General features: G+C 59.9%; 1 protein-coding gene across 6 annotated transcripts; it reads left to right on the forward strand.

Annotated features, from left to right (window-relative positions):
• The first annotated feature begins 3,976 nt into the window (after positions 1 to 3,976).
• NDRG4 (NDRG family member 4) lies at positions 3,977 to 23,128 on the forward strand. Of its 6 annotated transcripts, XM_088027122.1 has the most exons (17): positions 3,977 to 4,066; positions 8,212 to 8,256; positions 11,750 to 11,791; positions 15,565 to 15,694; positions 15,920 to 16,040; positions 16,127 to 16,189; positions 16,345 to 16,405; positions 17,514 to 17,600; positions 17,707 to 17,763; positions 18,161 to 18,264; positions 19,113 to 19,169; positions 19,273 to 19,324; positions 20,222 to 20,269; positions 20,442 to 20,477; positions 20,587 to 20,638; positions 22,068 to 22,106; positions 22,974 to 23,128. In XM_088027122.1, exons 1-17 carry the CDS (start codon positions 3,995 to 3,997, stop codon positions 23,126 to 23,128), a joined length of 1,221 nt encoding a protein of 406 aa, XP_087883248.1. In that variant the 5' UTR covers positions 3,977 to 3,994. The 6 variants fall into 6 exon arrangements, with proteins under 6 accessions (XP_087883248.1, XP_087883249.1, XP_027950745.1 ...); XM_088027123.1 differs by lacking the exon at positions 22,068 to 22,106; XM_028094944.2 differs by lacking the exon at positions 11,750 to 11,791 and having other exon boundaries at positions 3,985 to 4,066; positions 15,589 to 15,694.
• The last annotated feature ends 640 nt before the right edge of the window (positions 23,129 to 23,768 follow it).

The raw sequence follows: 23,768 nt of genomic DNA on the forward strand, positions 1-23,768 counted from the left end.
AGGGAGAAGCAGGCTCCCAAGGAGCAGGGAGCCCGATGCAGGACTCGATCCCAGGACCCTGGGATCATGACCTGAGCCGAAGGCAGACGCTTAACCATCTGAGCCACCCAGGCGCCCGAGAGAGAGAATCTTAAGCAGGCTCCACGCCCGAGGTGGGGCTCGATCTCACAACCCTGAGATCATGACCTGAGCCAAGATCAAGAATCAGACGCTTAACTGACCGAGCCACCCAGGCGCCCCAATCACTTATATTTTTAGCCCTAACTCATCTGAGGGTTTACAGGGCCCAGGCCTCAGCATAGAATCCTATTTGAAGAAGCACAAACCAGGAACCAAAAATAATTTAAAAGAAACGCAACTCCTCTTAAAGAATTACCCATATTCACGCTGCTCAGGAGCCCCTGTGCCCAGATCTCCTCTGTGCTGTGACAGGTCTCTGTCACACAAAGAGGCCGTGTTTCCTTCTATTGCAAACATCAGTGTAGTCTCCCTGCCAATAGGTAGGGATCCCTCCTCGAGCAAAAGACAGCAGGAAAAGAGCTCCAGAGTTGCCTGAAGTCTGCAGAGGAGGTAAAGGAAGCCCCTAATCACCTATGTTAAATTCTTTTTGTCTCACCCAAATGGGTACCAAAATCTTCCATTGAAAAAGCATTTTTCCATCCATTGTCTCTGATGCACTTCTGAGGCGGGCAGAGGAATGCTCACGTTCCCATTTTGCAGATAAGCATCCTTTCAGTGATTTGCCCAAAATAAGGCTAGGCAGTGAATGACACAGAAGAAATCCTGGCCAGGGTTCCAAGGACTCCAGGCCTAAGTACGGAGAAAGCAAGAAAGCGGAGGGCTGGAATAATGCCAGGCTTGTTTGGATCTAACTCACTAGGTTGCCTTTAGGGAAGCAGGGATCAGAGGGGAGAAAAAAGGGTGGGGTGAGAAGAGCCATCACTGTTGCTTCCCAGACCCCTGGGGTCATGTCCTCCCCTCCCGCCACCTGAGCCCTGGCTTCCTTGCAGGAGGTTGATAGGAATCTCTCCCCCGGCCCCAAGCTTTACTGAGATAGAATTGTTATTTAACATTATGTACATTTAAGGTGTACGATGTGTTGATTTCATAAGAAATCTCATTTTCCTTTAACTTAGCATCTAGCTGCCTTTTTTTTTTTTTTAAACCATAACTTTCTTCGGAAGAACCTTCTATGCCGGCGCCCTGTGGGAATGTCTCTGGTTCTGCAGCCCCACATCACCACCTGGTGGGCCCTGGGCGGCCTTGTGTTTCCCTTGGGTTGCGACATTCCCAGCTCCTGGGATTACAAGGTATCTCTCCAGCCCCCCTTCCTCACCGCCCCCTCCATCACGGGCCATCTGTCCCTGCACTGCCCACTCTCAGCCCTTTCAATAGCACCATCCTTGGGGAGGATGGTTTCATAACAGGCCTGGGTGAGGGGAGGGACACCCCAGTGCTGCCAGGGTGTTTAATCGAGTTGGTTATTCAGGGAAACTGGCAGCTAAAAAAAGTCCTAACGGGGAAGAGTTTTCCAAGGTGGGGGCCCTTCGTTCAGCTCCCCACGCGGGGGGATGGATGAGTGTGCACACATCAGAAAGGATGGAAGAGAAAGGGGGGAGGGGAGAGGATGCCTTTCTAAAAATACAGCCCATCTGCAGTTAGCTGGTTTCCCCGGAAACCACTGGGAAGAGCGCGCTCCAGCAGCGGGTGGGGGTGCAGGGACCTCCCTGCCTGGCCGCCTCGGGCCGGAGATGAGGCTCTCCCAAGGGGGCTCTGCAGCTCGCCGTTAGCCGTCCACGAGGCCTGGGTGACCGGCAGCTCCCAGCCCAACCTCAGCCCGTCTAAACCCCAAACTAGACTCAGGTGGGGACCCCCATGTAATCTGGAGGCACCATCTTCCTAATATTCTGGAGGACTGATGCTTCCTGCTTCTAACAGGAGGGAAGGAAGCCCAGGGAACGTCTGGAGCTGCACCCTGGTGTCCTGACAGTCGGCCACAGAAATAGGCTCCATCTGAGACCCTGTGCTCTTGGGTCCCAGGCGCTCACTGCACCAACTCTGCTGTCACTGGGCCTTCCACAGGGAGAAGGGACGGGCAGGGGCTGGATGGGCTGGGGTGCACCTTCTCCCCAACCAGCTGGTGGGATTGTCAGCCTTTCGGGCAGAAGGGAAAGTCCGAGGGCTTCCGCCTTGAGAAGACGAAAGTAGAATTGAGGGAGGATGAGCAGATGGGAGGAGGGTTAGGAGTCCAGCCTTCCAGGGCAGGCGGCTTTGGTGCTAAGGAATGAGCCCTGGACCAGAGTAGGAATCGAAAGACCCCGTTTCCAGGCCTGGCCCCATCTGGGCATGCCCCAGAACCTCTTGGTTTCCTCATCTCGCTTCCCTCGAGGGTGAAGTTAAGTAGCGCAAGGAAGTGCTTCATGATCCGTGAAATGCTTGCAAAAAGGAACCAATCGTGATCTTCACAGCATCTCTAAAAAATGCTGGTTTTTCTAGATTTCAGATTGTGGACCCTTGTTTTCAGTCCTCCGCCCAGGAAGGATGCCTGTAAACTTTATGATGTTCATCCTTCCAGGCTTCTCTGTGGGGACTATTCCTATTTTGTAATCTCAATGATCCTGTATGTTTTATAACTTCTTCTTCCATGTGTTAGGACACAGGCATTTCCCCCATGTTATTACATAATCATTCACAAGTGATTGACCCACAGTTTGTCTGGTGCCTTCTTCATGGACATTTAGCTTTTTCTAGTTTATTATTATTATTAGAGAAGGCACTGTGGTGAGTATTCTTACAGATAAATCATGAGGTGCCCTCTCTGGTTTCCTCTTCAAGAGGAAGAAATCCTCTTCCAGAGAGAGGATTGCTGAGTCCAAGACGATGAACCTTTTAAATCACTTTAATTCATTCTGCAAAACTGCCCTCTGATGTAGCAGTTTATACACCCACAAGCAGGACGAGAAAAGTGCGGCCTTCCGTGCATCATTACCAGCACTACCAACTCCGCAAGTCCATGGGCAAAAAATATGTATATATATCTTGTTTTAATTTAAAATTTTTTTACTTCTTGTGAGCTTTAATATTTTCTCGTGTATTTATTGGTCAATTTTAATCCTTTTGTGGATTTCCAGTTCACCTCCTTGGCTGGTTTTTCTCTTGGTGCCTTCTAATCTATGCCGTCATAAAGTCCAAGCGAGGATGGCAGCGCCGGGCTCCACAGATCGTCTCTGCCTCCCCGCCCCCACCACGGGCTCCTCCAAGTAGGCACACCCAGGTGTGCGTGCATACACACATGTGCACATATAAGCCCTTCCTGAGGTTCAGACCGAAGGCTCAGAGTCTCCCAGGGACCCCCAGCCGTTAGGGCCTGGGCCTTGGCATCTGGTGGCTGTGGGTTGAGCGGTCATCCGTCCCTGCTGTTGGCTGGTTTAGACCAGCACCCCCTCTTTCAACATCACTGCACGCTCTGCTTGCCTCGCTCCCAGGGCCATCCCCAGCCAGGCTTTTCCTCCCAGGCCCCAGGACAGCCCTTGGTTCTGTTCCTCCCTGTGCCCTCCAGGACCCCACTGTCCACTTCCAACCACCGGGGGCTTCTGTCTACTTCTGCACCTGCATTTGGCTTCCCCACACTCATCCTTTTGCATCTCAATGAATGCAGAGATTTCCTTGAAATTGTTTTAAGAATCATCCTGTGGTGCTTTTTCTCTTTTTTTCTTTCTTTCTAAACATGTTTTAACTTTTGAGAGCAAATAATACAATGACCGCCTCTGAGCTAAACAGGTGAATCTTGCAGATGAAGCCTCGCTGCCCCTGCGAAGCCTGGCTCTGGGGCTGCACTTAGGGACGCGGTTGTGGGGATGGAGTGGTGGGAGTGGTCCCGTGTGCCCCTGCCCGGCCTGGGCTTGTGCTGTCGTCCTCCCCCGGGGAGATTCAGCAGCAGGGCCCAACTCTCGTCCTCCTTCCCTCCCTAGGCCTCCTGCTCCACGACGTGACCATGGCCGGGCTCCAGGAGCTGCGATTCCCGGAGGAGAAGCCCCTTCTCCGGGGCCAGGAGGCCGCCGAGCTGGTGAGTCGCCCCTTCGCGATCCCGGGGCGGAGGGCGCCACCTCGTGGCCAAGAAGGAAACCGCGTGCCTTCCTTCCAGCCTCGCCGACCCTCCGTGGGGAGCAGCGCCCGGAGGCCTCCCACCACCCTGAGACCCAGCCCACCGCGCTGTGGCTTTGGCTGTCTTCGAGGCTGGGAGGCTCTTTAGGAGAATTATTCCCATTTCAGTGAGGAGAAAACTGAGGCACAGAAAGTTAACTAGCTTGGCCAAGGTCGCAGAGCTACTCATGGTTCTGGGAGGCCCTGGAGCCCCAAGACGGCACCCACTGGGCAGTGGCAGGGCCGTTCCTCATCCCCGCCTTCTCTGTCTTTCCTCACAAGCCTCTGAGGGCCGAGGGCAGGTATGACCCACAGTGCCATCAGGAGCAATGGGACTGTTTTGTCCTGGAGGGTTCCCTCCCGGGCACCAAGTGCTAGATTCCAGAGTTGTTTCTACCCCACATTTTCTTGTGGTGGTGATGCCTGGCGCAGCCTCCCTTTCCCTCCCTTGCAAGGAAAAGCGGTGGGTCCGCTGCTCGGCGAATCCTTGAGTGTGGGGACCCCGGGTCTCTGCTGGTTGTGCCGCCCACCCCTCATTTTACAGGTGGGGAAGCCAGGAGCCCAGTCCCCAAAACTTCGGCACACTGATGTCTGCCCTGCCCTCTCACAGCCTCCGGCCGGGAGCTGAGTGCCTTGTGTTGGGACAGAGTGGCTGACTGGGGCTCCAGGGGCCCAGCCACATCGGGCTGGCGGTCCTGCCCCTTATCTTCAAGACAGAACCTTGGGTTAACAGACAAGACCTGAGCATGTGGGGGGAGGCCCCCAGGAATGGTCAGGGGGTAGCTGGTGAAAACTGTTCCAAGGCCCCCCGTCTCCTGTAATGGAGCCTCCCCAGTGCCCTCCTTACTCCACAGCCTTTTAAAATACATCATGTCCCTTTCTGTTTAAAGCTGGTCCATGGCTGCCACCTGGGTCGAGCTACAACCACAGTCCTTCTGAGGCCCAGGAGGAGGGCCGCACCCCACCCCCAGCCTCCTCTCCTGCCCAGGGGCCTGCTGCTCTTCCTTGAACCAGCCAATCACGTTCTGCTTCCCCCGGGGATGCCTAGCTCCAAACTTTTCCTCACTTTATCTGGGCTCTGAGCCTGTGCCCCCTCCTCAGAGAGGCCTACTCCGACACCAAGTCAGATACTGACACCCTAATAGAGACGCTGTCCGTTTCATTCCTGGTCTCCCCGGGGCCTAGCCGAGCCTTGCACCCCGAACGCTCTCAGTGAAGAGAGCGGGTTGGCTTGGGTCATCCCAGATTGTGATGTGTCTCGGAAGAAGGAAGTTTCCCAGAACTTTCTGAAAAAGTCCCTCCTCCCCACAACCACCCCCCATTTCGAGGCAAGCAGAGACTGGCCTCCTTGCGAGTCTTGGTAGGGGGTAGACAGTGCCCTTGGGGACCCCTGCAGTCCCTGCCAGCCTGGCTTAGTCCTTACTGCCCCCCCCCAACCTGACTTGGTGAGCGTGGCTCCTCTGGCCAGCAGCCTGGCTCTGCCTTCTGTCTGCGGCATTCGGCGTGCCCACTTCATCCCACCTGGCCCCGGGCGGGGGTTTGCCACCGTGATGTGCCCGCCCTGCCAGGGGTCTGCAGTTCAGCCCTGAGGCCCGCCCCCCCGCTGTTTCCCTCCTCTCTCAGCTCAGCACACCCCACGCCCGAGACCTGGTCACATCTGCCTTAACAGCCCCGCCCCCAGCCACCCAAAAACCTGTGCGCTCCCAGCGTCGCTGCTGCAGATTCTTGTGACCTCTCTCTTCGCCTTCCAGAGCCATTCTCGAGCTCGCTCGCTCTCTTTCTCTCTCTCTCTCTCTCTCTCTCTCTCTCTCTCTCTCTCTCTCTCTCTCTCTCCCCCTCTCTCCCTCCCTCTCTCCCCCGGCGGTTCCCCGGGTTCTCTTTTCTAGCTGCAGCGCAGGAAGGTGTCTGGCCCCTCACTTCTTAAAGCTTCTGCAGTCTGCTGGGTGCAAGTTCTTTGAGTCCGGTGAGGAGTGCCTCGTCCCACGTGCTTACCTACCATCGCTCTAGCCGTTTGGGGCTTGCTTGCCTGTGAAGACTCGGACACCAGGCGTGTCCAGGGTTCCATGGGGGTTGTTGCTCCTTCTGCCCGTGCCTACACCCCCATCCTCCATGTCCCACAGGCTGCTCCTGGGCCTCCCCCCAGCGGGGCCCTCTCTCCCACCCATCTGCCTCTGCGTCCGACCGTTCCTGCCCTTCTTCCAGGGCCTCCCAGAGCTCTGGATTGGCTTGTATCATTCCTGCTGTTTCTTGGTTTGGGATCCTGCCCCCTCTAAGGCTTTCCCATCTCCCGGGGACCCCTGGCCTGTGGAGAGCGCACAGCACACCCCACCATTATCTGCCTCATCCTTTGTGTTGTTTTTCACAAAACGGCTTCCTCATCTGCACCCTTAGCATCTCGAGTATAAAAATCTCTTCTATCTCTTTGCCCTCTCGCTCGGGCATGATCTTTCTGTAAGAGGATTCAACAGGAACCAGCCTCGTCCCCTTCCCGGAGACCCCCATCCACTCCCTGAGAGGTTCAGGAGCGACCTAGCAGCCTCCACACTCTACCCCCCCCCCCCGGCCAAGGAGAACCCCCCAGGCCCGGGAGGAGCCAGAAGGGGAGGCCGGAGGACAGCCATTGTGTCTGAGAGAGCCCCAGCCGCAGGAAACCTGGCTTTCCTCTTCGGGTGGGAGACCCTCTAGAGCTGTCTCATTCTCTCCACCGCCCCCACCGCCCTAACTGCCAGAAAGCAGGCGGTTGAACTTTTCCTTATTTTGAGAGTAAAACATCCGAATTGCTGGTTTTCACTCTTTTTCTCTCAACTCCCATGGGGTCTTCTTCCGTCTTGTACATTAGCAGCACCCCCTTGTTTGGCTGTCCTCTGATGACACTCTGGTGCTAATCTGACTGTCTCATTTATCCGTGTATTTATTCCGTAGAGCCTTAGGGAGCTTGTGCAGCGTTCAAAGTCAAGTGCAGGAGGATAAAGGACAGAGCGACAGCTAACACCGCGCTTCTTTTTAATCCTCGAGGACATCGAGGCTCCGAAGCTAGATGGCCTGCCCGGTTTATCACAGCCGAGCGGAGGGGAGGAAAGGTTTCTAGACAGACACACTAGAAAGCAAGGCAGAGGCCCAGGATCTCTGCTCCCCTCTTGCCCCCATGAGGTTTCCTTCCCTAGACCAGACCCGCAGAGGACACACATACGGGGTGTGTGTCTTCCCCTCTTCCACTCCGCGTCACTGCTGCCTTGCCAACAGTGGGTGCTTCTGAGCTGAGTTCCCCTCATTTGCAAAGTCAGACTCATTCATCCCGATCTGTCCGGGTTTGGGGAGCCCATTCCAGCCCAGGCTTTATGGTGAGAGCAGAGCCAGCCATGGTCCCGCCCTCCTTGGCACTTGCAGCCCAGCGGGGAAGGATGGGCACCAGCGACTCCCATGGTTCGGTGTCAGTGAGCCTGAAAGCAGGGGACCTCTGTGCTTGGAGAGCACAAAGCCGGCAGGTCTGGAAAGGCAGGAGCAGCAACAGATCCAGACAAAGCCTTTGTGCAGCTTGGAAAAGCCCCCAGTTCCTCCAGCGATGGGTCTCTGCTTCCCCATTCCTAATGTGAGTGTGGCTGTCCTGCCTACCTCTGCCCTCCTTCCCCGGCCTCCACCGCAGGGGTGCCCCAGCAGCCTGACCTTGAATACCACGTGTGTGTGTGTGTGTGTGTGTGTGTGTGTGTGTGTGTGTGCGCGCGCGTGTGGCGGCGGCAGGGCAAAGTGACCCACGGCAAGGATTTGGCTTCAGAGATCCCACCACTTTCTAGCCATGGGACCTGGCCTCTCTAAACCTCACCCTTCCCACCTGTAAGATGGACATCTTCCCATTTTAAATTAATAGGTAAGATTGATATGAGTAACTACTTGTAGGCTTATCCATCAGGCACCTAATTAACCTGCTGCCTGGGAAGCCCTGGGTCGCCTTTGTTAATATTAAGATGGATCGGGGAGCACAGTAAGTGAGTCTGCTCCAGGCTGAGCCCCCCGGAGCCCCCTGGGCCAGCCAGGGCCTAACATGCTGCCCCTCTGTTTGCCTTCCCGCAGGAGAACTCTGACACCTTCCTCTTGGCCATGGACACAGACTGGAAGGTAGGTCTCAGCTCAGCCCCCCCAAGGTGGGGGACTGCCAGCCCCCTGCCCCCGACCTTGTCCCGGCCCCTGACCTTGCCCAGCCTGGCCCCAGAGGAGGGTCACGACCCTTCTGTGCAGGCACCTCGCAGCCTCCAGGAGCCCCCCCACGCCCGCCCCATTCAGCGCAGCTTTCCCTGCCCCCTGCTCAGTGGAGACTGCTTCCCTGAATGGGACTGAAGCAGGGGTGAGGCCTGAGGGAAGTGAAGATGGAGCCGGGATGCTGTCATCTGAATCAGCACTTTCCTCCAATGAGGAAAAGCTCCAGTGAGGTTGGCGCTCTGAAATAGCTCCCATTTCCATGGAAACTGTCGCCGGGACAACCGTGTCCTCTTTAGTTTGATGCCAGGTTCCCTGTGAAAATCGGACTTGTTCTTTGTGTTTATTCCTCTGCGCTGGTGAGTTCGCTCACTTGACCAGCCATTTCTTCCCCCTGAGCCCCATCGTGGTCCTTTACATCCGGGCCTCAGAAAACATCTGAGGGCAGACACAGTGGGGGACCTCCACGGGGTCCCAGAGCCTTGCTGGCCCTCAGAAGCTGCTGAACAAAAGCAGACCCTTCTAGGGCCTTCCCCCTGGCTAGCTGGAATGGCCCCCGCCTGGGCCTGCCTTCCATTGGATTTGGTTCCGTCCCGGAGCCCCATGACCGCCCCGGCCTCCTGGTCTGGATGCCAGGGTGATGTGAGAGGTGGGGTGGCCTGCAGGCTGCAGCAGGGACCCGGAGCCCAGGCCTGTGCATCAGGCCCTGGGTCGTGTGTCCCTTCAAGGCGACCAGAGGCGGCTTCGGAGCGGCTCGTGTGCATGTATCCTCGCCCCCTGGGAGCACCGGTTCTGAACACAGAGGGCTCTGGAGCTGAGGACACGTTGGGGTCTGGGGAACCAATGGGAGCCCAGGAGGAGGGAGAGGAGGTTCGTGCTCGGGAGATGGCCCAGGCCCAGCTAGGGGTCAGCGTGCGCCCTTCACGGGGGCCTTCTTGTCCTCACAGCTCAGAGGAGGACAGGAACATATGGACAAACGGCCCCTTTGCCCCAGGAGGGCACTAGAGAAGTGAAATCCCAGAACAGCCAGCCCCTGCCTGACACCAGTTGGGACCCGCCAGACCAACGGTGCCAGGCCCCCAGAACACACCCTGGGGGGCATGAAAGGGGCGAGGGGGGTCCTTGGGTCCTTTGCACCTGTGCCGGCGGGCTGGGCCTAGCCCAGGGCTGGGGCGGGGCCCTTTGCTTGGTGAAGGGCAGCAGGTGTTAAAAGGCACCTGCCCCTCTCCTCCACGTACGCCGCACAGAGGCTGCTGCCCTTTTTTCTTTTCTTTTCTTTTCTTTTTTTTCCCTAGAAAAGCAGCTGAGAGGATGCATGACCCTCATCTGGGCCAAGGCCTGGCAGGGATTTTCTCCCCTTTCATTCCTTGCCTCAGTGGACCCAGCCAGTCAGGGAGGCAAGACAAACAAGAGCCTGACAGACCTGGGTCCGGGGCCCGTCCCTGCCACTTGTGGGCCACGTGACCCCCAGCACATGTCACTACCTTATTTGGGACAGAGAGCTCGCACCTCCCCGGGTGTTTGTAGGGTTGGGGAGCGATGCCCGAGGCCCAGCCCTCAGATCCTGAGCTCCCTGTGACTGTGGGCACCCGAGCAGGTGGCCTGCGTGCGGTTCCTGGTCCTGTGTGATGTTGGGCAGGTGACAGAACCTCTCTGTGCTTCATTTTCCTCGTCTGTAAAGTCGACGTTAGGATAAAATAAGGTAATGCGTGGAAGGCATTTGAAAGAGGCTGGCAAGCTGCAGATAGGCTAATAAGTATTTGTTTCTCTTAATAATGTGCCCTCAGGCCCAGAGTGCTAAGGTGCGGGTAAGCTCCGTGTTTACTAGCCGAGAGGGACAGATACTTCTCTGTGTTTTAGTTTTCTCATCCTTTTCCATAGGTGTGTGAGGACTGTGTGTGTTACCCTTGCAGCTGCCTGTGATGACAGCACAGCTGTTCTCCCATTTACAGATGTGGAGGCCCAGAGAGGTTGACTGACTTGCCCAGGGTCACACAGCAGCGAAGTGACGGAGATGGGACTAGGCCCACTGTTTGGCCGGCAGGACCTGAGCCTGCCTCGTCTGGCCACAATCCAGGGAAGGGACCAACAGTGTGGAGAGATGCACGGGTTGCCCCATTTCTCCTCTGTCAGGGCCTGGGCAGGCATGAGGTCAGGTCTGGAGCTCCGTCACGGAGCTCTTTCTTGTTTTCATAGCAACTCCCAGGAAGTTCCTGAGTTACGATTCCTGTGTTACGGTTGAGGAGGCTGAGGCACAGAGAAATTACAAAGCCTTACCCGGGGTTACCCGGCTAGCGGGTGGGGGAGCAGGGACTTGAACTCAGCTCTGCGGATTTGAAGCCAGTGAGCTGAGCAGAAATGGGGGCCATGGCTGGGAGTGGGCAGTATCCAGGGTTAGCTTCTCCCTGGGGTCCAAGGGTGGCAGAGCCCCTCAGAGGTCAGAGGTTGGACTGGGCATAAGTTTGATGGTGGCCATGGAAGAGCAGGGGGTTTGCGGCGGAAGAGTGGGCGGACAGCCCTCGCCCCCTTTGGGGAGCAGGTAGGAGGAGTAAGTGCCTAGAGGGCAGGAGCCGAGCTGTGCCAGAGTGGCTGTGGGCAACAGGGAGCATGGCCAGTCCGTGAGGGGCAGGGTGACACCCCGTTCCGCACCCTGGCTGCCCCGGGGGAGCACAGAGTGCTGGGCCCCTAGAGCCAGAGGTCACAGATGGGGCAGGGCAAGTTGTCGGTGCGCCCCAGGTGGAGGACGTGGCTGGGCATAGCACACACGGCAGGTGTTGACCAGGTCCCCGGGCACCCGGAGATGGGGCGGTGACCCCCTCCCCCCAGGGCTGCCAGCCAGCATGCAGGGGGGCGTGTTCCTTCCTGGGAGAGACAGATGGGGACACGGGTGCCCAGCACCCTCCTCTCAGCTGCTCCTACTTCTCTCAGACCTTGGACTCCCTCCTGGGCTCCCCTCCCTGACCTGTTTCCTCTCCCCTCCTCTCCTCTGCCCCCTCCTTCCCAGTTTACTCTGCCTGCGGGTCTCTAGCCGTCTCCCCATACAAGTCCTTGCTGTTCAGGAGGACAGGGCATGGGGCCTGCGGTGGCCCGTGCATCCTGCCCCCCACACTGGCTGGCCCCAGGACAGAGAGCTGGTGGGGTGGGGGGGGGCGGTGGTTCTGCAGGAGGTGGGCACGTCCGCCCTGGCAGGCTGACTCCCATTCCTCCTCTGCCTTGGTGGCCTCCGGCACTTGCTGTAGGATGGGGGTGGGGAGGGCACAGCTGGCGTGTGTGCCAGACGGTACCGCTGGCCCTGCCTTCAGCCCAGGCCCCCTGCCAGCAGAGCCCCCATTTTAGCGCCGTGGGCAGGCTCCGGGCATGCCTGTGGGTGGAGTGGGGGCTGCCCTAGGGGAGGCCCTGGAGAGTGGAGAAGGAGCAGTCCTTGGAACAGGGTCAGGACAGAAGGTTGCCCCAGACAGTCACTCCCCCATCCCTTCAAGGTTAAGTGATCCAGACCTTCCTGAGGTGGAGGCTGGGCTTCGGGCCCTCTTAGGCCCTCCCTGCTTCCCAGGGAACAGGGTCAAGGGCTGAGCCCATCTGGCACATGCCGGTGTGGCCTGCCCTGCCCTGTGTCGGTGTGCGGCTCCTGTGTACCTGACACAGGACACACCTGTATGGGGAGCTTCTTGTCTCGTCTTCCCAGGCCCTGCGTGCAGCTGCGGGGTGTGCCTGTGTGCTGGGGGCGGACGGGATGCAGGGCCTGGGGACAAGCAAGGATGCTGTGTTGCTGGGGGTGGGGAGTGGGGGGCGGGGGGAGCAGGAGCTGGGGTGAGCGAGGACTTTAGAAGCCAATGAGAGCCAGGTTCCTCTCCCGCCCGCCAATCTGGAAGCGGAGGCTCGGGGAGAGCGAGTGGCTGCGCAGAAACCCCGCAGGGAGGCGGGGCCGGCCTAGGCCACCCGACTCCGCATATAAGCGGCCCGGGAGCGGCGCCCCATCACAGCGCTGCCGTCTCCCCCTCGCGCTGCCCCCTCCCTCTGAACCCTGGTGACTCAGGCCTTTGTTTGCCCTGCCTGGTAGAGGCGGATCGCCTTCTCGCTCGGCAAGATGCCGGAGTGCTGGGATGGGGTGAGTGAGGGCTCTGGGGGGCGGCCAGGTGGGCAGGGAGGAAGGGACAGCCCTCTGCCTCTGTCTGGTGGCGGAGCTGCTTTCGGTCGCCTCACCTTGCACACCGCGGAGGCAAGGCCAGCAGGTTCTAGTGTCCCTGGTGCCCCTGGCCTGCAGCAGTGGCTAGGGCTTAGCCGCTAGTCAGGGCCTGCGGGGAAGGGCTGAAATCTGCAGAAAGTGGAATGCGCTGTGTGACCTGTCTGCAAGCCTGGGTGGCCCCGCGCACCAGCGTGCGCACCTCCCACTGACAGTGTGCCCTTGGCCTGGCAGGTGCCCAGCTGGCGTTGGCTGCGTGCCTGTGACCATCTCAGCCCTGGGGGAGGCTCTGTTCCCTGCACGTGTCGGGCTGTCTACCTTCCTGACCCCGCGAGGGTTGTCCTGGTCGTTTGGGTGGCTGCACCAGAGTGAGAACGGAAGGACAGCCTCTTCCTTCCTTAGGAGATGCTTGCAGCCCCGCCGCGGTCCCCAGGGAACTGCAGTGCCAGTCCGGCTGAGGCGGGGAGGTCTGGGCGCGGTGCTAACCCGGCCTTCAGGCCGAGGTCCCTGCAGGGGAGGGGATGAGGAGGGCGTCTCAGCGCCTTATTTAGTGGGTGGGGAAAGGCAACGCTGTATCCATGACCCTGCGGGGGGTCGGGCCTGGGCAGCAGTGCCCAGGGGTGCTGTTCTTCCTCAAAGAGGGAGCAGCAGGGGCACTCCTCCAGCCCCACGCCCGGCCCGCCCTACTGGGGCACAGACCCCCCGGACCACCCCGTATCCCGGCAGCGACGTCAGGGCCTACTCCGGGTGCAGTCTGGGTCGGCCGAATTGGTTGTGGTTGATGGAATGAATGGTACTAGCCGGCCCCCTCCAGCCCCTTACCCCCTCCCGCGCGGTGAAGCCCAGCTGGGAGCCCTCCCCCCGCCCCAACTCTCAAGGTCATGGGTGAGGGAAGACCGACCAGCCGAGAGAGGACGTCAGAGCCCCCCCCACTCGCTGCGGCAGTGCTGGCGCCCACCTGGAGGTGGGGGGGGGTGTCTGACGTCACCGGGAGCCAATGGGAGCGCTCGGTCCTGGGGGCTCGGGGCTCAGAGCGCTTCGGCCTGCCGCCTTCGGGTTGCCCCTCTTGTGCTGCACCCTGAGGGCCGGGGACACTCGGCTCCTATCTGGCTGAGCTGGGTCAGAGCTCCTGGGTGGGTGGGGGAGGTGGTTCAGCCAAGTCATTGGGCCGAGTGGGACCAACAACTGGGTCATTGCCCTCAAAAGCCCATCCCGCTGCGGGCAGCTGAGCCTTTGGGGGAGCTGGAGGACGGAGAGCACTGTGCCTGAGTCCCCCGGCCCAGGGGCTGCCGATGGTGACACTGCGGTCACAGCAGGGCTAGGAGGGGGTAGACACCCCTCATGCACAGCCATGGGTGGTGGAAGTGTGCGGGTGGAAGACTGCCGCCCTGGGCCCTGACTCGCACCCCACGGGCCTAGCGCTGACGCCCGTGGAGAACCACCCTTCATGCCGCAGGAAGCGCATTGCAGCTCTTGTGCAGTGGGTGCCCCTGTTGCCCCCCAACCCCTGTCCTCCAGAGCTGAGAGTGGTGTGGGGGCTGGTGGAGGATGCCGCATGGCCCCCCTAGCTGTGGAGAGCTGCCTGCTTGGAAATCTGTGGGGTGGAGCCTTCAGGGCATATCCCTGGCCTCTGAGGCTGGCACCTGTCAAGGCCTGTTTAGCCCTCTCTGGATTTGACCTTGGGCAAGTCATTTCTCCTTTTCCAACCTCAGTTTGTTCCTTCGGAGTTTGGGTTCCTGTGAGGAGAAAATGAGACAGGTGGAAAGTGGCTGGTCAGCCGTCAGTGAGGAGGAAGTGTTCCTTGTTTTGATGGCCCCAAGGGAGGACAGGCCTGGGATGTGGGGAGGCTGTGGTGGCCTTGGGCCCACTTAGAGGACATCGGGTTTATTTAACAGGGCCTCACAGCAGAATTGTGGCTCCCAGGGTGTGGCCTTTGGCTGTGGGGTTGACGCCACCTTGTCATTCCCTGCTGGAGACACAGGCCTGAACAGTGTTCCTCTGAGCCCTCACCCAAGAAGACCAGACCCCAGGAAGCTGTCTCCTGCCTCCAGAGTCCCCCCTCTTCCGTCAGGAGCAGGAACTTGGGTTCTGTCAGAACCTAAGTGTCCTCCATGAGCAAAAGGGGAAAATGCATGCATAACATGCTTGGCACTTGGCACACATTTGGGCGGGAGGGGGGGGTCAGTCACATCCTGCCCTTGACCTTAGTGCCATCTCCCATTCACAGGGTCAACTCACAACGTTCTCTGTGGTGCAGGGCAAGACTGTCAGTTCAGCTCTGACTGACCCTCTTGGAGTCTGTCCGTCAAGTGGCCAAAAGTGACTAGTTTGCAGAGGGACCAGCCCCCAGGGCACCTTCCCAAGGCTCAGGGATGCCTGAGCACATTGGCCTCCTCCTAGAGCATCTAGCGCCTGTTCTCGAAGGACTAGCAATCCCAGGCCACCAAACCGGGGGCGTGAACTCAGGAGGATTCCAGAGTGGTCACTGCAGAAGGTCTTTGGGTGGGGGTGGGTGTCTAACTGTGCCCTGCCTGAAGTGAGGCCTTGGGGTCATGGGGAGGGGCATTCAAGGCAGAAGGAACAACAGTGGCAAGAGTGTGGAGGCTGGAAGCAGGGGCGGGCGAGGGGCTGGAGGCTGGAGGCTGGGCTTGGCTGACATGCGGGTGGGGACTGCAGGTTCCAGGCCCCGCTGTGGAGCAGCCCTGAAGGACTCTGAGTGGAGGAAGAGGGCGAGGGCAGGACTCAGGCTGGGGTGGCCTCACTGTCCTGGAGGGCCTGCAGGGACTCGGAGAGAATGGGGTTCACTGGACCCTGCAGGGCTGAGAGCGGCAGGGCCTGGGCAGTTAGCGGACTTCCCTGTGCACGCCAGCGCCCGGTGCCCGGCGCCAGACACCTCTGGAAAGGGGTGCTCCATCTGGTCTGCTCTCCCAGGGGGTGCTGCTGGGGGCGGGGATGAGAATAAGATGCCCCCCTGCTGGGAGGTAGGGGCCCCAACACAGGCCCAGCAGCCCTCAGGCTGCCCCACAGCCAGGAGCGAGGGCTGCCCACAGCGTCCCGTGCTATTTCCCCTCCAGGAACATGACATTGAGACACCTTACGGCCTGCTGCACGTCGTGATCCGGGGCTCCCCCAAAGGGAACCGCCCTGCCATCCTCACCTACCATGACGTGGGCCTCAATCGTAAGTGCACCCTGGCCCCATCCTGCCTGCTTCAGCCTCCCCTCCTTCCCCACAGGACCCCCTAGGTCCCCACTCAAGCTCAGGTCTGTGACCTTAGCCGTTTGGGGCTCGGTGTTCCTGCTGGCCCGTGAGGCTGGGCACGTCCACCTTGCCCTCCCTCTCAGGCCCACAGGCCCCCCCCCCGACCCCTTTGCTGAGCCATAGCTGACAGGTGTGTCTTTGCAGACAAGTTGTGCTTCAACACCTTCTTCAACTTCGAGGACATGCAGGAGATCACCAAGCACTTCGTGGTGTGCCACGTGGACGCCCCTGGTCAGCAGGTGGGGGCGTCACAGTTTCCCCAGGGGTAGGTACCGGCGAGCCCCCCGTCCGGATTTCCCCAGCTCTGTGGCCCAGGCTGCACCCGGCCCTGACCTCCCCCTCTGCCTGCAGGTACCAGTTCCCCTCCATGGAGCAGCTAGCCGCCATGCTCCCCAGTGTGGTGCAGCACTTCGGGTGAGTCCCCACCCAGACCCTGTCCCTGGGCTGGGGGCCGGAGGAGTCCTCCCCCCACCCCCCGCCACTGCAGAGCCAGTGGGCACCAGCTGAGGGCAGTTGTGGGAAGTGCCTGCCCCCCAGCCCCTGGAGTGACCGGCCATGCTTTCCACCAGGTTCAAGTACGTGATTGGCATCGGAGTGGGAGCTGGAGCTTATGTGCTGGCCAAGTTTGCAGTGAGTCTCCCTCCTCCCACCCCCGTCCTGGGGCCACGACGCCCTTCAACCCCAGGAACATGCGCTCTTTCTTCCTGCTCCTTCCCCTCTTCCCAACTTGCTCTTCACTTAGAAAATCCCTTTTTTTTCTTTCTTTCACCCAAAGAAATTTAAAAAAAATTACTTTTTCCATACATTTCCTCAAAAAAGACTATAAACGGTAACTTGCTTAGCCATTAGCCAAAGCCCAAATTTCTGTGAGCAACAGACTCTCCAACGAATTGCTCTAGCCACTAAGTAAGGATCCTCCTAGTCACTTATACACTGATCAGGGTCACATTTAAACGTGAGTCGTTTCTTAACCAAAAGTTACACTTATGTTTGGAAGGTTTAAAAAAAGTTGCATTTCAGAATCCTCACGTTGGGTACGAGCTCACAAGCTTTCCATCTCTGAAGACAAAAACTTAATTTTCAGGATTCAAAATATTTCCTTTTTTTTTCTTTTAAAATATTTCTTTTTCCAAAAGAGAAGGCCAAGCGTTCTGAACTCCAGTGTGGATTTCAGCACTTAACCACTCGTTAGCTGCCAATCATCCCGTCCCCCCAGAAAAACTTGACAGGATAGCAGTGTCGTATGTAGATTTTACCGTTTCCCCCCCGTTTTCACCCGAAGCAATCATTTGAATCTCTTCTACGGTCGAATACAACACAGGCTTTGGAAAGGTTGGTGTCCTCCACTAGGGCTGCTTTCTCTCTGGAAACAAAGAAGCGAAATGTTTCACTGAAGATGTTTACTCAGTTTTAGAACAGCATCTCCAAAGACCTAAAAGGCGAGGAAAACAGTACTAGAGGCATAGATTCGAAATCAGTCAAAGAACTGCTCGAGGTTCCAGGCGGGGAGGAGGGCGAGCAGGGGCTGCTGGAAGGGGAGCCCAGGCAGGTGTCCCGCTGTGGCCGGTGGAGTCATCCGCGGCTCCTTGAAGCCCTTGCAGAGCGTGTCCTCCTCGGACCCTCCCAGCCACCTGTGAGATAGGCAGGGCCGGCCTGACAGCCCGTGTTCTTGGCGGGAAGATGGGGGGCTCCCTGTACACCCTCCCGCCTCCCAAGCCCTGTCTCCCTCGCCCTGCAGCTCATCTTCCCCGACCTGGTGGAGGGGCTGGTGCTGATGAACATTGACCCCAATGGCAAAGGCTGGATCGACTGGGCGGCCACCAAGGTGAACGTGGGTCCGCTTAGAAGGGGGTGCTGGTGGTGCTGGTTCCGGGGGGGGGGGGGTGAGGGTGAGGGGTGGCACTCACGCTGGCCCCTGGCCCTGCCCACAGCTCTCCGGCCTCACCAGCACTTTACCTGACACGGTGCTATCCCACCTCTTCAGCCAGGTAAGGGGGCGGGGCCCACGTGGGAGCAGCGGTGGTGGCTGACCTGGGGGTGTTGGGAGCCTCTAGAGGGCCTGGTTCCACCCACTCTCCGGGGGGTGCCCAGGACTTGTACCCCCCCTCGCAGCCAGGCAGGAGGAGGAGGTCTGGGTTGGCGTTATGTGGCGTCTGACCTGTCTCACTCTGTTCGGCTGACACAGATGTGGGGGGCCTCCTCCCCACAGCTGGGTGGAGCCCTCCCCTCACTTCATGAGGCCCCGCTGCCACGCCCCCCCACCCAGGCTGGGAATGGGACAAGGGCTGCTGGGCTGTGCTACCTGCATGCCCCCTCGGAGACCCCATCCCCGTCTGTCTGTCCACTCCCCTCCGTGCACCTCCCCCGTCTGTCCCCCGGGCCCAGGAGGAGCTAGTGAGCAACACAGAGTTGGTGCAGAGCTACCGGCAGCAGATCGGGAACGTGGTGAACCAGGCCAACCTGCAGCTCTTCTGGAACATGTACAACAGGTGCGTGCAGCGTGGGGCTCACCTCTGCAGCACCAGGCACAGAGCGCTCACTCCGTCGGGGTTCATAGAAGGAGGCAGGCCGGACACATGCGCTCCCCAGTTTGCAGATGGGCAGCTTGGTGCATCTCTGAGAAGAGTCACTGCTTGCTCAGGGTCACTCCCGTTGAAGGGCAGAGGGGGAGCAGGGCTGCGGACTCTGGTTCTTGGGCTCTTCCACGCCTTTTCCCCTGGGGCATTGCGGTCCAGCCAGGAGCAGTGTGGGATGTGGGCAACATCCCTGACCGCCACAGCCTGCACCTCAGGGCTGACATCTGTAGATGGAGAAGAGGCTGGATGAAGCCCTTGGTTTTCAAGCTGTGCTCCTTGGAGCCCACTGGCCTGCCCTCCTTCCTTTCTCCTACAAATATTAAGCACCTGCTGTGTGCATGGTGCTGGGGATACAATGGAGGATGAGAGGACCAGGGCCTGCCTCCCTCTCCGACCCTGGAACCCCACGCACAGGTGGTGGTGCATGTCGGAGCAGTGCTCCGAGGGGGAGCGAGAGCTAAACTGAGGGCCCACCTGACATGAATTGTGGGGTCTGAGAGGTTCCACATGAGGGGAGACCTGAAGACCCCCTATGTGTGCAGGGCATATCCCTGTCTCTCTGTTTACCGGCTGGGATCTGGGAGGCCTTTTCCAGAGCTGAGACAACTCAATAACCATAAGCCCCAACTCTGGGCCCAGACTGGGACATGGGGCCATAATTGCCATTGTGGGAGGCCGGGGTGGGGCCCTGAGGCACATGACCCCCGGGATCCAGTCCCATCCAGTGAGATGCCCACCTCCACCTCTGCCTCTCCCTGCAGCCGCAGAGACCTGGACATTAACCGGCCCGGAACAGTGCCCAATGCAAAGACGCTCCGGTGAGTGTGCCGCCCCGCCCCCAGCCTGCCCCTGCCCACCCCCACCCCCCACCCCCCCCCCCCCCCGGGCCAGACAGACAGCCCTTTTCCTCTGTGTCTACAGCTGCCCAGTGATGCTGGTGGTTGGGGACAACGCGCCCGCCGAGGATGGGGTGGTGAGTGAGGGACTCTGCCCTGACTGGCGGGGGGGAGGGAGTAAGGGCATCATTGGCCTCTGGCCAGCAGGGCCAGGACCTGGGATGTTGGACTTCTCAGCCCACCTCCCCACCATCTTGCCATGCATCGCCATCAGGCACAGCCCCAGCCTTCAAGTGAGGGAGGCGTGGAGACTGGAGGGATTTGGGGCCAGACCGCCTGCCGTCACCCGCTCCCTCCCTCCCAGCAGTGCAGCCCCACCTCAGTCTCTGCCCGCTTCGGGCCCAGAGCCGGAGCTCTCTTCTCTACAGTTTGCTTCATTCACTGTGAAGTAATCCCTAGGCAGTGCATCCTCGGACTAGCCCTTGCACCCGTTACCTTTGGGGATTGTCACCTTTCCCACTGGAGCTCTGGAAGCAGGCAGCCCGAGGCTTCATGTCCCTGTTAGCACAGAGGCCTAGGGTCCAGGAGTAGCCGGGGCCACCCCGCAGTGTGCCCAGGACACTTTCCCTGCGCCTGAGGAGGAGGGCTCGGAGGAACGGACCATCTGAACCCTGGCAGGCCTCTGTCTCCTGGTCCTTGACCCTCCCTCACCTCGCCGCCTGACCCCCGCAGGCCCTGGCACTTTCCCAGCCACTGCCATCGAGGTGGCCCTGGCTCCCTGTAAGGACATGGCCCAGCCCCTGTCCCACTCCCGCCCTGCCAGCACTTGTGAGGGGAGTCCCAGCGTCTTGGGTCCCTCGGGGTGGCGGGGGGGGGCGGCTGCTTCCTGATCTGCAGGGGCTTGCACTTTCAGAAGGCAGCCTGCATGCCCTCCCTCGGCTCTGGGACTCGAACCTGCCTTAGCAACTAGGGTAGGGGACTCCCCTGATCCCCGAGGGGCTGGGGCTGCCTGACTCTGCTGACCTTGTCCCTAGGTGGAGTGCAACTCCAAACTGGATCCCACCACCACGACCTTCCTGAAGGTGAGGCCTTCCTCCCCAGCCAAGGGCCCAGCCTCAGGGAGGGGCGTGCCTGGGGTCCCCTGGGGTGGGAGCAAGACAGTGTGTCTGCTCAGGGCAGCCTGTTTAGGTATAGGAGGCCTGGACAAGGTGTGGGGTGGCCCCTGCTCAGCTCACCTCCCTCTCTCCCCTGCAGATGGCAGATTCCGGGGGGCTCCCCCAGGTCACACAGGTGAGACTCCTGGCCCTCCCTCCCTTATCTAGCCCAGGTGGGGGACGCCTCCCTTCCCCCCAATCCCAGGCAGCCAGTCAAAGCATGTGATTGTTCCTCTGTCCTGCAGCCAGGGAAGCTGACTGAGGCCTTCAAATACTTCCTGCAAGGCATGGGCTATAGTAAGTAAACCTCCCCCCATCCCCGCCCCAGAGGCTGGTGGGCAGGCTGCAGTGGGGCTGGCGTGCGGTGTCAGGTGGCACTGAGCAGCCTGCGGGCATATGAGGTCTGCGTTAGTGGGGCCCAGATGCTGTGCCACCCACCACTTGCTCCCCGCTGTGACTGGGCACTCTCTAGGACATCCCCACCTGAGTTGTGAGTAGATGAGCCCAGACTGTGTCGGGCTCTCCTGTGCCCTCGGGGAGGCTTTGGGATGCTGTTCTCATGGCGACGTGAGGGTGGTAGGCTCTTCTTCGGGCCTGGGGTACCAGAGCCCGGGGCTGGCTCCCGCCCAGAAAGCCTACCTAAAGGTGAGTCCTACACACCGCCCACTCCCCTGCCAGACATACAGCACCTGAGAAGGGCTTTTGTCACAGGTGCTGGGCGGTATCAGGGGCATTAGGGGGGCCTTGGAGGCTGGGGCCTGAGGAAGGAACGTGGGAGAGCTAAAGGCGGCTGAACCTGGGGGCGGCATAGGTGAAGACCCCAAGGTGATAGGGGCTGTGGGGGCGGCAGCGGCCACCCTCCTCCCGTCTCCAGACTCCGCCTTGTGCAGGGATGAGATGCCCAGACTGCTCATGAGCACCTCCGAAACACACACGCGCCCGCACGCAAGCGCACGCGCACACCGTATCGCCTCGATGCCCCCCCTTTCCCCCATCTACCCGGCTCTCCTGCTGGAAGCAGAACTCCTTTCCCTGAATTTGTCTCTCCCCCCAGACTTAAGCCTCTGGAGCTTGTGCCCCCGGGGTAGCACAGGCCTGTGGGGGAAGGCTGGGGCCCAGCCGGGAGTGGAACTGCCTCTGGCCCGCAGGGGCCTGCCGGCCTCTCTGTGGAGAAGTAGGGCAGAGAGAGGCCCAAGCCAGCAGTGGGACACAGCAGGAGCTCTGCGGCTGGGCCTGAGCCCCAGGGGTGCCCACTGAGTATTTGTTACATGGGTAGACGAGCAATGCTTGTTAGGCTGGGGCATGTTCTCAGGGCCCTGGGAGAACCACCACCAGGCAGCCCAAGAGCTGGGCAGGATTTAGGAGGTTGTGCAGGCCTCCCCCAGTCTGTACCTGGGGAGACTGAGGCCCAGAAGGGGGAGGGTGCTGCTGCTAGGACACAGGCCCCACAGCCCCTCTCCCCATGAGGCCCTGGGTGCCAGAGCCCAGGCTGGAGAAGCAGGGGCAACAGGAGTGTTCCCAGAGTGGTGTCAGGGCTGCTACTTTGGGGGGTGGGCAGGAGTGGGCTTCCTGAGGTTCTGGCCTGGCCCCAGCCCGCTCTGTGCCTGTCCTGTTGTCTCTTCTCCCTGACCCATCGCAACACCCTGGCCCCGCCGGATCATGCTCTTCACCCGTGTTCTGTCTCCCCCACCCCACCCCGCCCCTCTGGCTCTGTCTTCTCTCTTAGTTGCATACTTGAAGGACCGAAGGCTGAGTGGAGGAGCAGGTAGCCCCGCGGCCCCTCCCCTGATGCATGGACCCCTGCCCCAGTACACCCCCCCCCCCCCGCTCCTTCCTCTGTGCAGTGCTGCAGCTGGGCCTCATCTTGCTGTGGTTTGGAACTTTCTTGTGTCCTGCTCGCCTCCAAAACCCAAAAGAGTCCTCCTGCTTTTCCACAGATCCTGGGCCCTAGTGGGCTGGCACCCCACGTTCGGGCTCTGTTGTGGCCGGGGTTGAGAGCAGTCTGGCTTCTGGGGTACCATGGGCCATGTGGCTTTCCGAGCTCAGGCAGCTGGCACCAGAGCCTCACAGAGGGAAAGCCCAGGCCTGGCCCTGGGAGCGAGGGTGTCCGGCCATGCCCGAGCTGGATGGGTGGCCACTTGTGTTCAGGAAGGTGGAGTTCGCCCTCTGAGAGTCTTGCTTGTGAAAGTCTGAATACGGACAGAAACTGGATTTAAGGCAGTCTGTGGCCTCCACACCTCGTCCTCCTCGACAGAAGTAGTTCTGCTCCCCTGTCCCATCAACCTCTTGAGGGAGGCACCGTTGGAAATACGTCCCATCCCCACATCAGCTCAGGGGTCCGCAGTCAGACCGCCCTGCTCCGGCCGTGGCTCTGGCCAGCTGTCGTGAGATGGGTCCTGCTGGCCTCTGCGGGGCCCCCCGGCCCCCCGCCTCTCGGGCTCAGTCACTGGTGCTGGTGCTGCATGCCCCCGGCTTGACAGAGTAGATACCAGCGCCGCGGCTTGAGGTGGGCCCCTGTGCCGTTGGAAGAGCGGGTCTTGCTGGCCGCTTCGCTTGCGTCAGTCCCTGTCCTGCCTGCCGGCCCCTAGCCCTGCCCGCCCGCCCTCACGCCCGCTCCCACCTCTGTCCACAGTGCCCTCGGCCAGCATGACCCGCCTCGCCCGCTCTCGTACCGCGTCGCTCACCAGTGCCAGCTCGGGGGATGGCAGCCGCCCGCCGGCCTGCACCCACTCGGAGAGCAGTGAGGGGCTGGGCCAGGTCAACCACACCATGGAGGTGTCCTGTTGAAGCCTGTGGCCCGGCAGAGACGCCCACCTGCCCCCGCCCGCATCGACGTCCCACTGCCGTTCTCACGCCGCCGGCTCATTTTCCTTTTAGTTTATTTTTGTGAAGGCCAAGGGGAGGAAATGGTTTTACTTCTCTTTTGTTAAAAAGATGAGGGAGTTCATCCTAGATGCTGCGGAACAGTCTCCAGATGGTTTTGAGAGGCTCACTCCTCCCCACCCCCACCTCACTCACCTTGTTAACTTGGCTGACTTAGACCCCCCTCTTCCAACTCCCCACAGTCAGGGCGGGGTACAGGGAGGAAGGGGATTTGCTAAGGAGAGAGTTCGAGTCCTCCTCTGGGCAAGATCCAGGATAATTTCCTAGACTGAAGCAAGCATGGGATGACCCCCTTGGGCAGGCAGATTTGAGGATGGGATGGGGTTTTGAGGTGGTGTGTTGGGACAGCAGGTCACAAGGTCCAGCTCAGGTACGGAGGTGACAAACCAGGAGGCAGCATTGGGGAGCACTAGGAGGCAGGAGCCCTGGAGCTCTGCAGGCCCTTTTTCTCCCCATCTCCTCCACCAAGCACATCTGTTTCTTTTTGCACATGTGACAATCATCAGAACCATAGCCACAAGGGGGCGCTCCTACCAGGCAGCTG

This window comes from Eumetopias jubatus, unplaced genomic scaffold (assembly GCF_037043125.1).
Source record: "Eumetopias jubatus isolate StellerSeaLion01/CBP00866 unplaced genomic scaffold, mEumJub1_p1.0 scaffold_10, whole genome shotgun sequence".
NCBI classification, from domain to species: Eukaryota; Metazoa; Chordata; class Mammalia; order Carnivora; family Otariidae; genus Eumetopias; species Eumetopias jubatus.

What these genes read in the sequence shown, in the direction of transcription:
- NDRG4 (XM_088027122.1), top strand. Translation starts at nt 3,995, where the DNA reads ATGGCCGGGCTCCAGGAGCTGCGATTCCCGGAGGAGAAGCCCCTTCTC. An exon ending in CCATGACGTGGGCCTCAATC is followed by an intron (nt 15,695 to 15,919) that starts GTAAGTGCACCC and finishes GTGTCTTTGCAG; the next exon opens with ACAAGTTGTGCTTCAACACC. An exon ending in GCGTCACAGTTTCCCCAGGG is followed by an intron (nt 16,041 to 16,126) that starts GTAGGTACCGGC and finishes CTCTGCCTGCAG; the next exon opens with GTACCAGTTCCCCTCCATGG.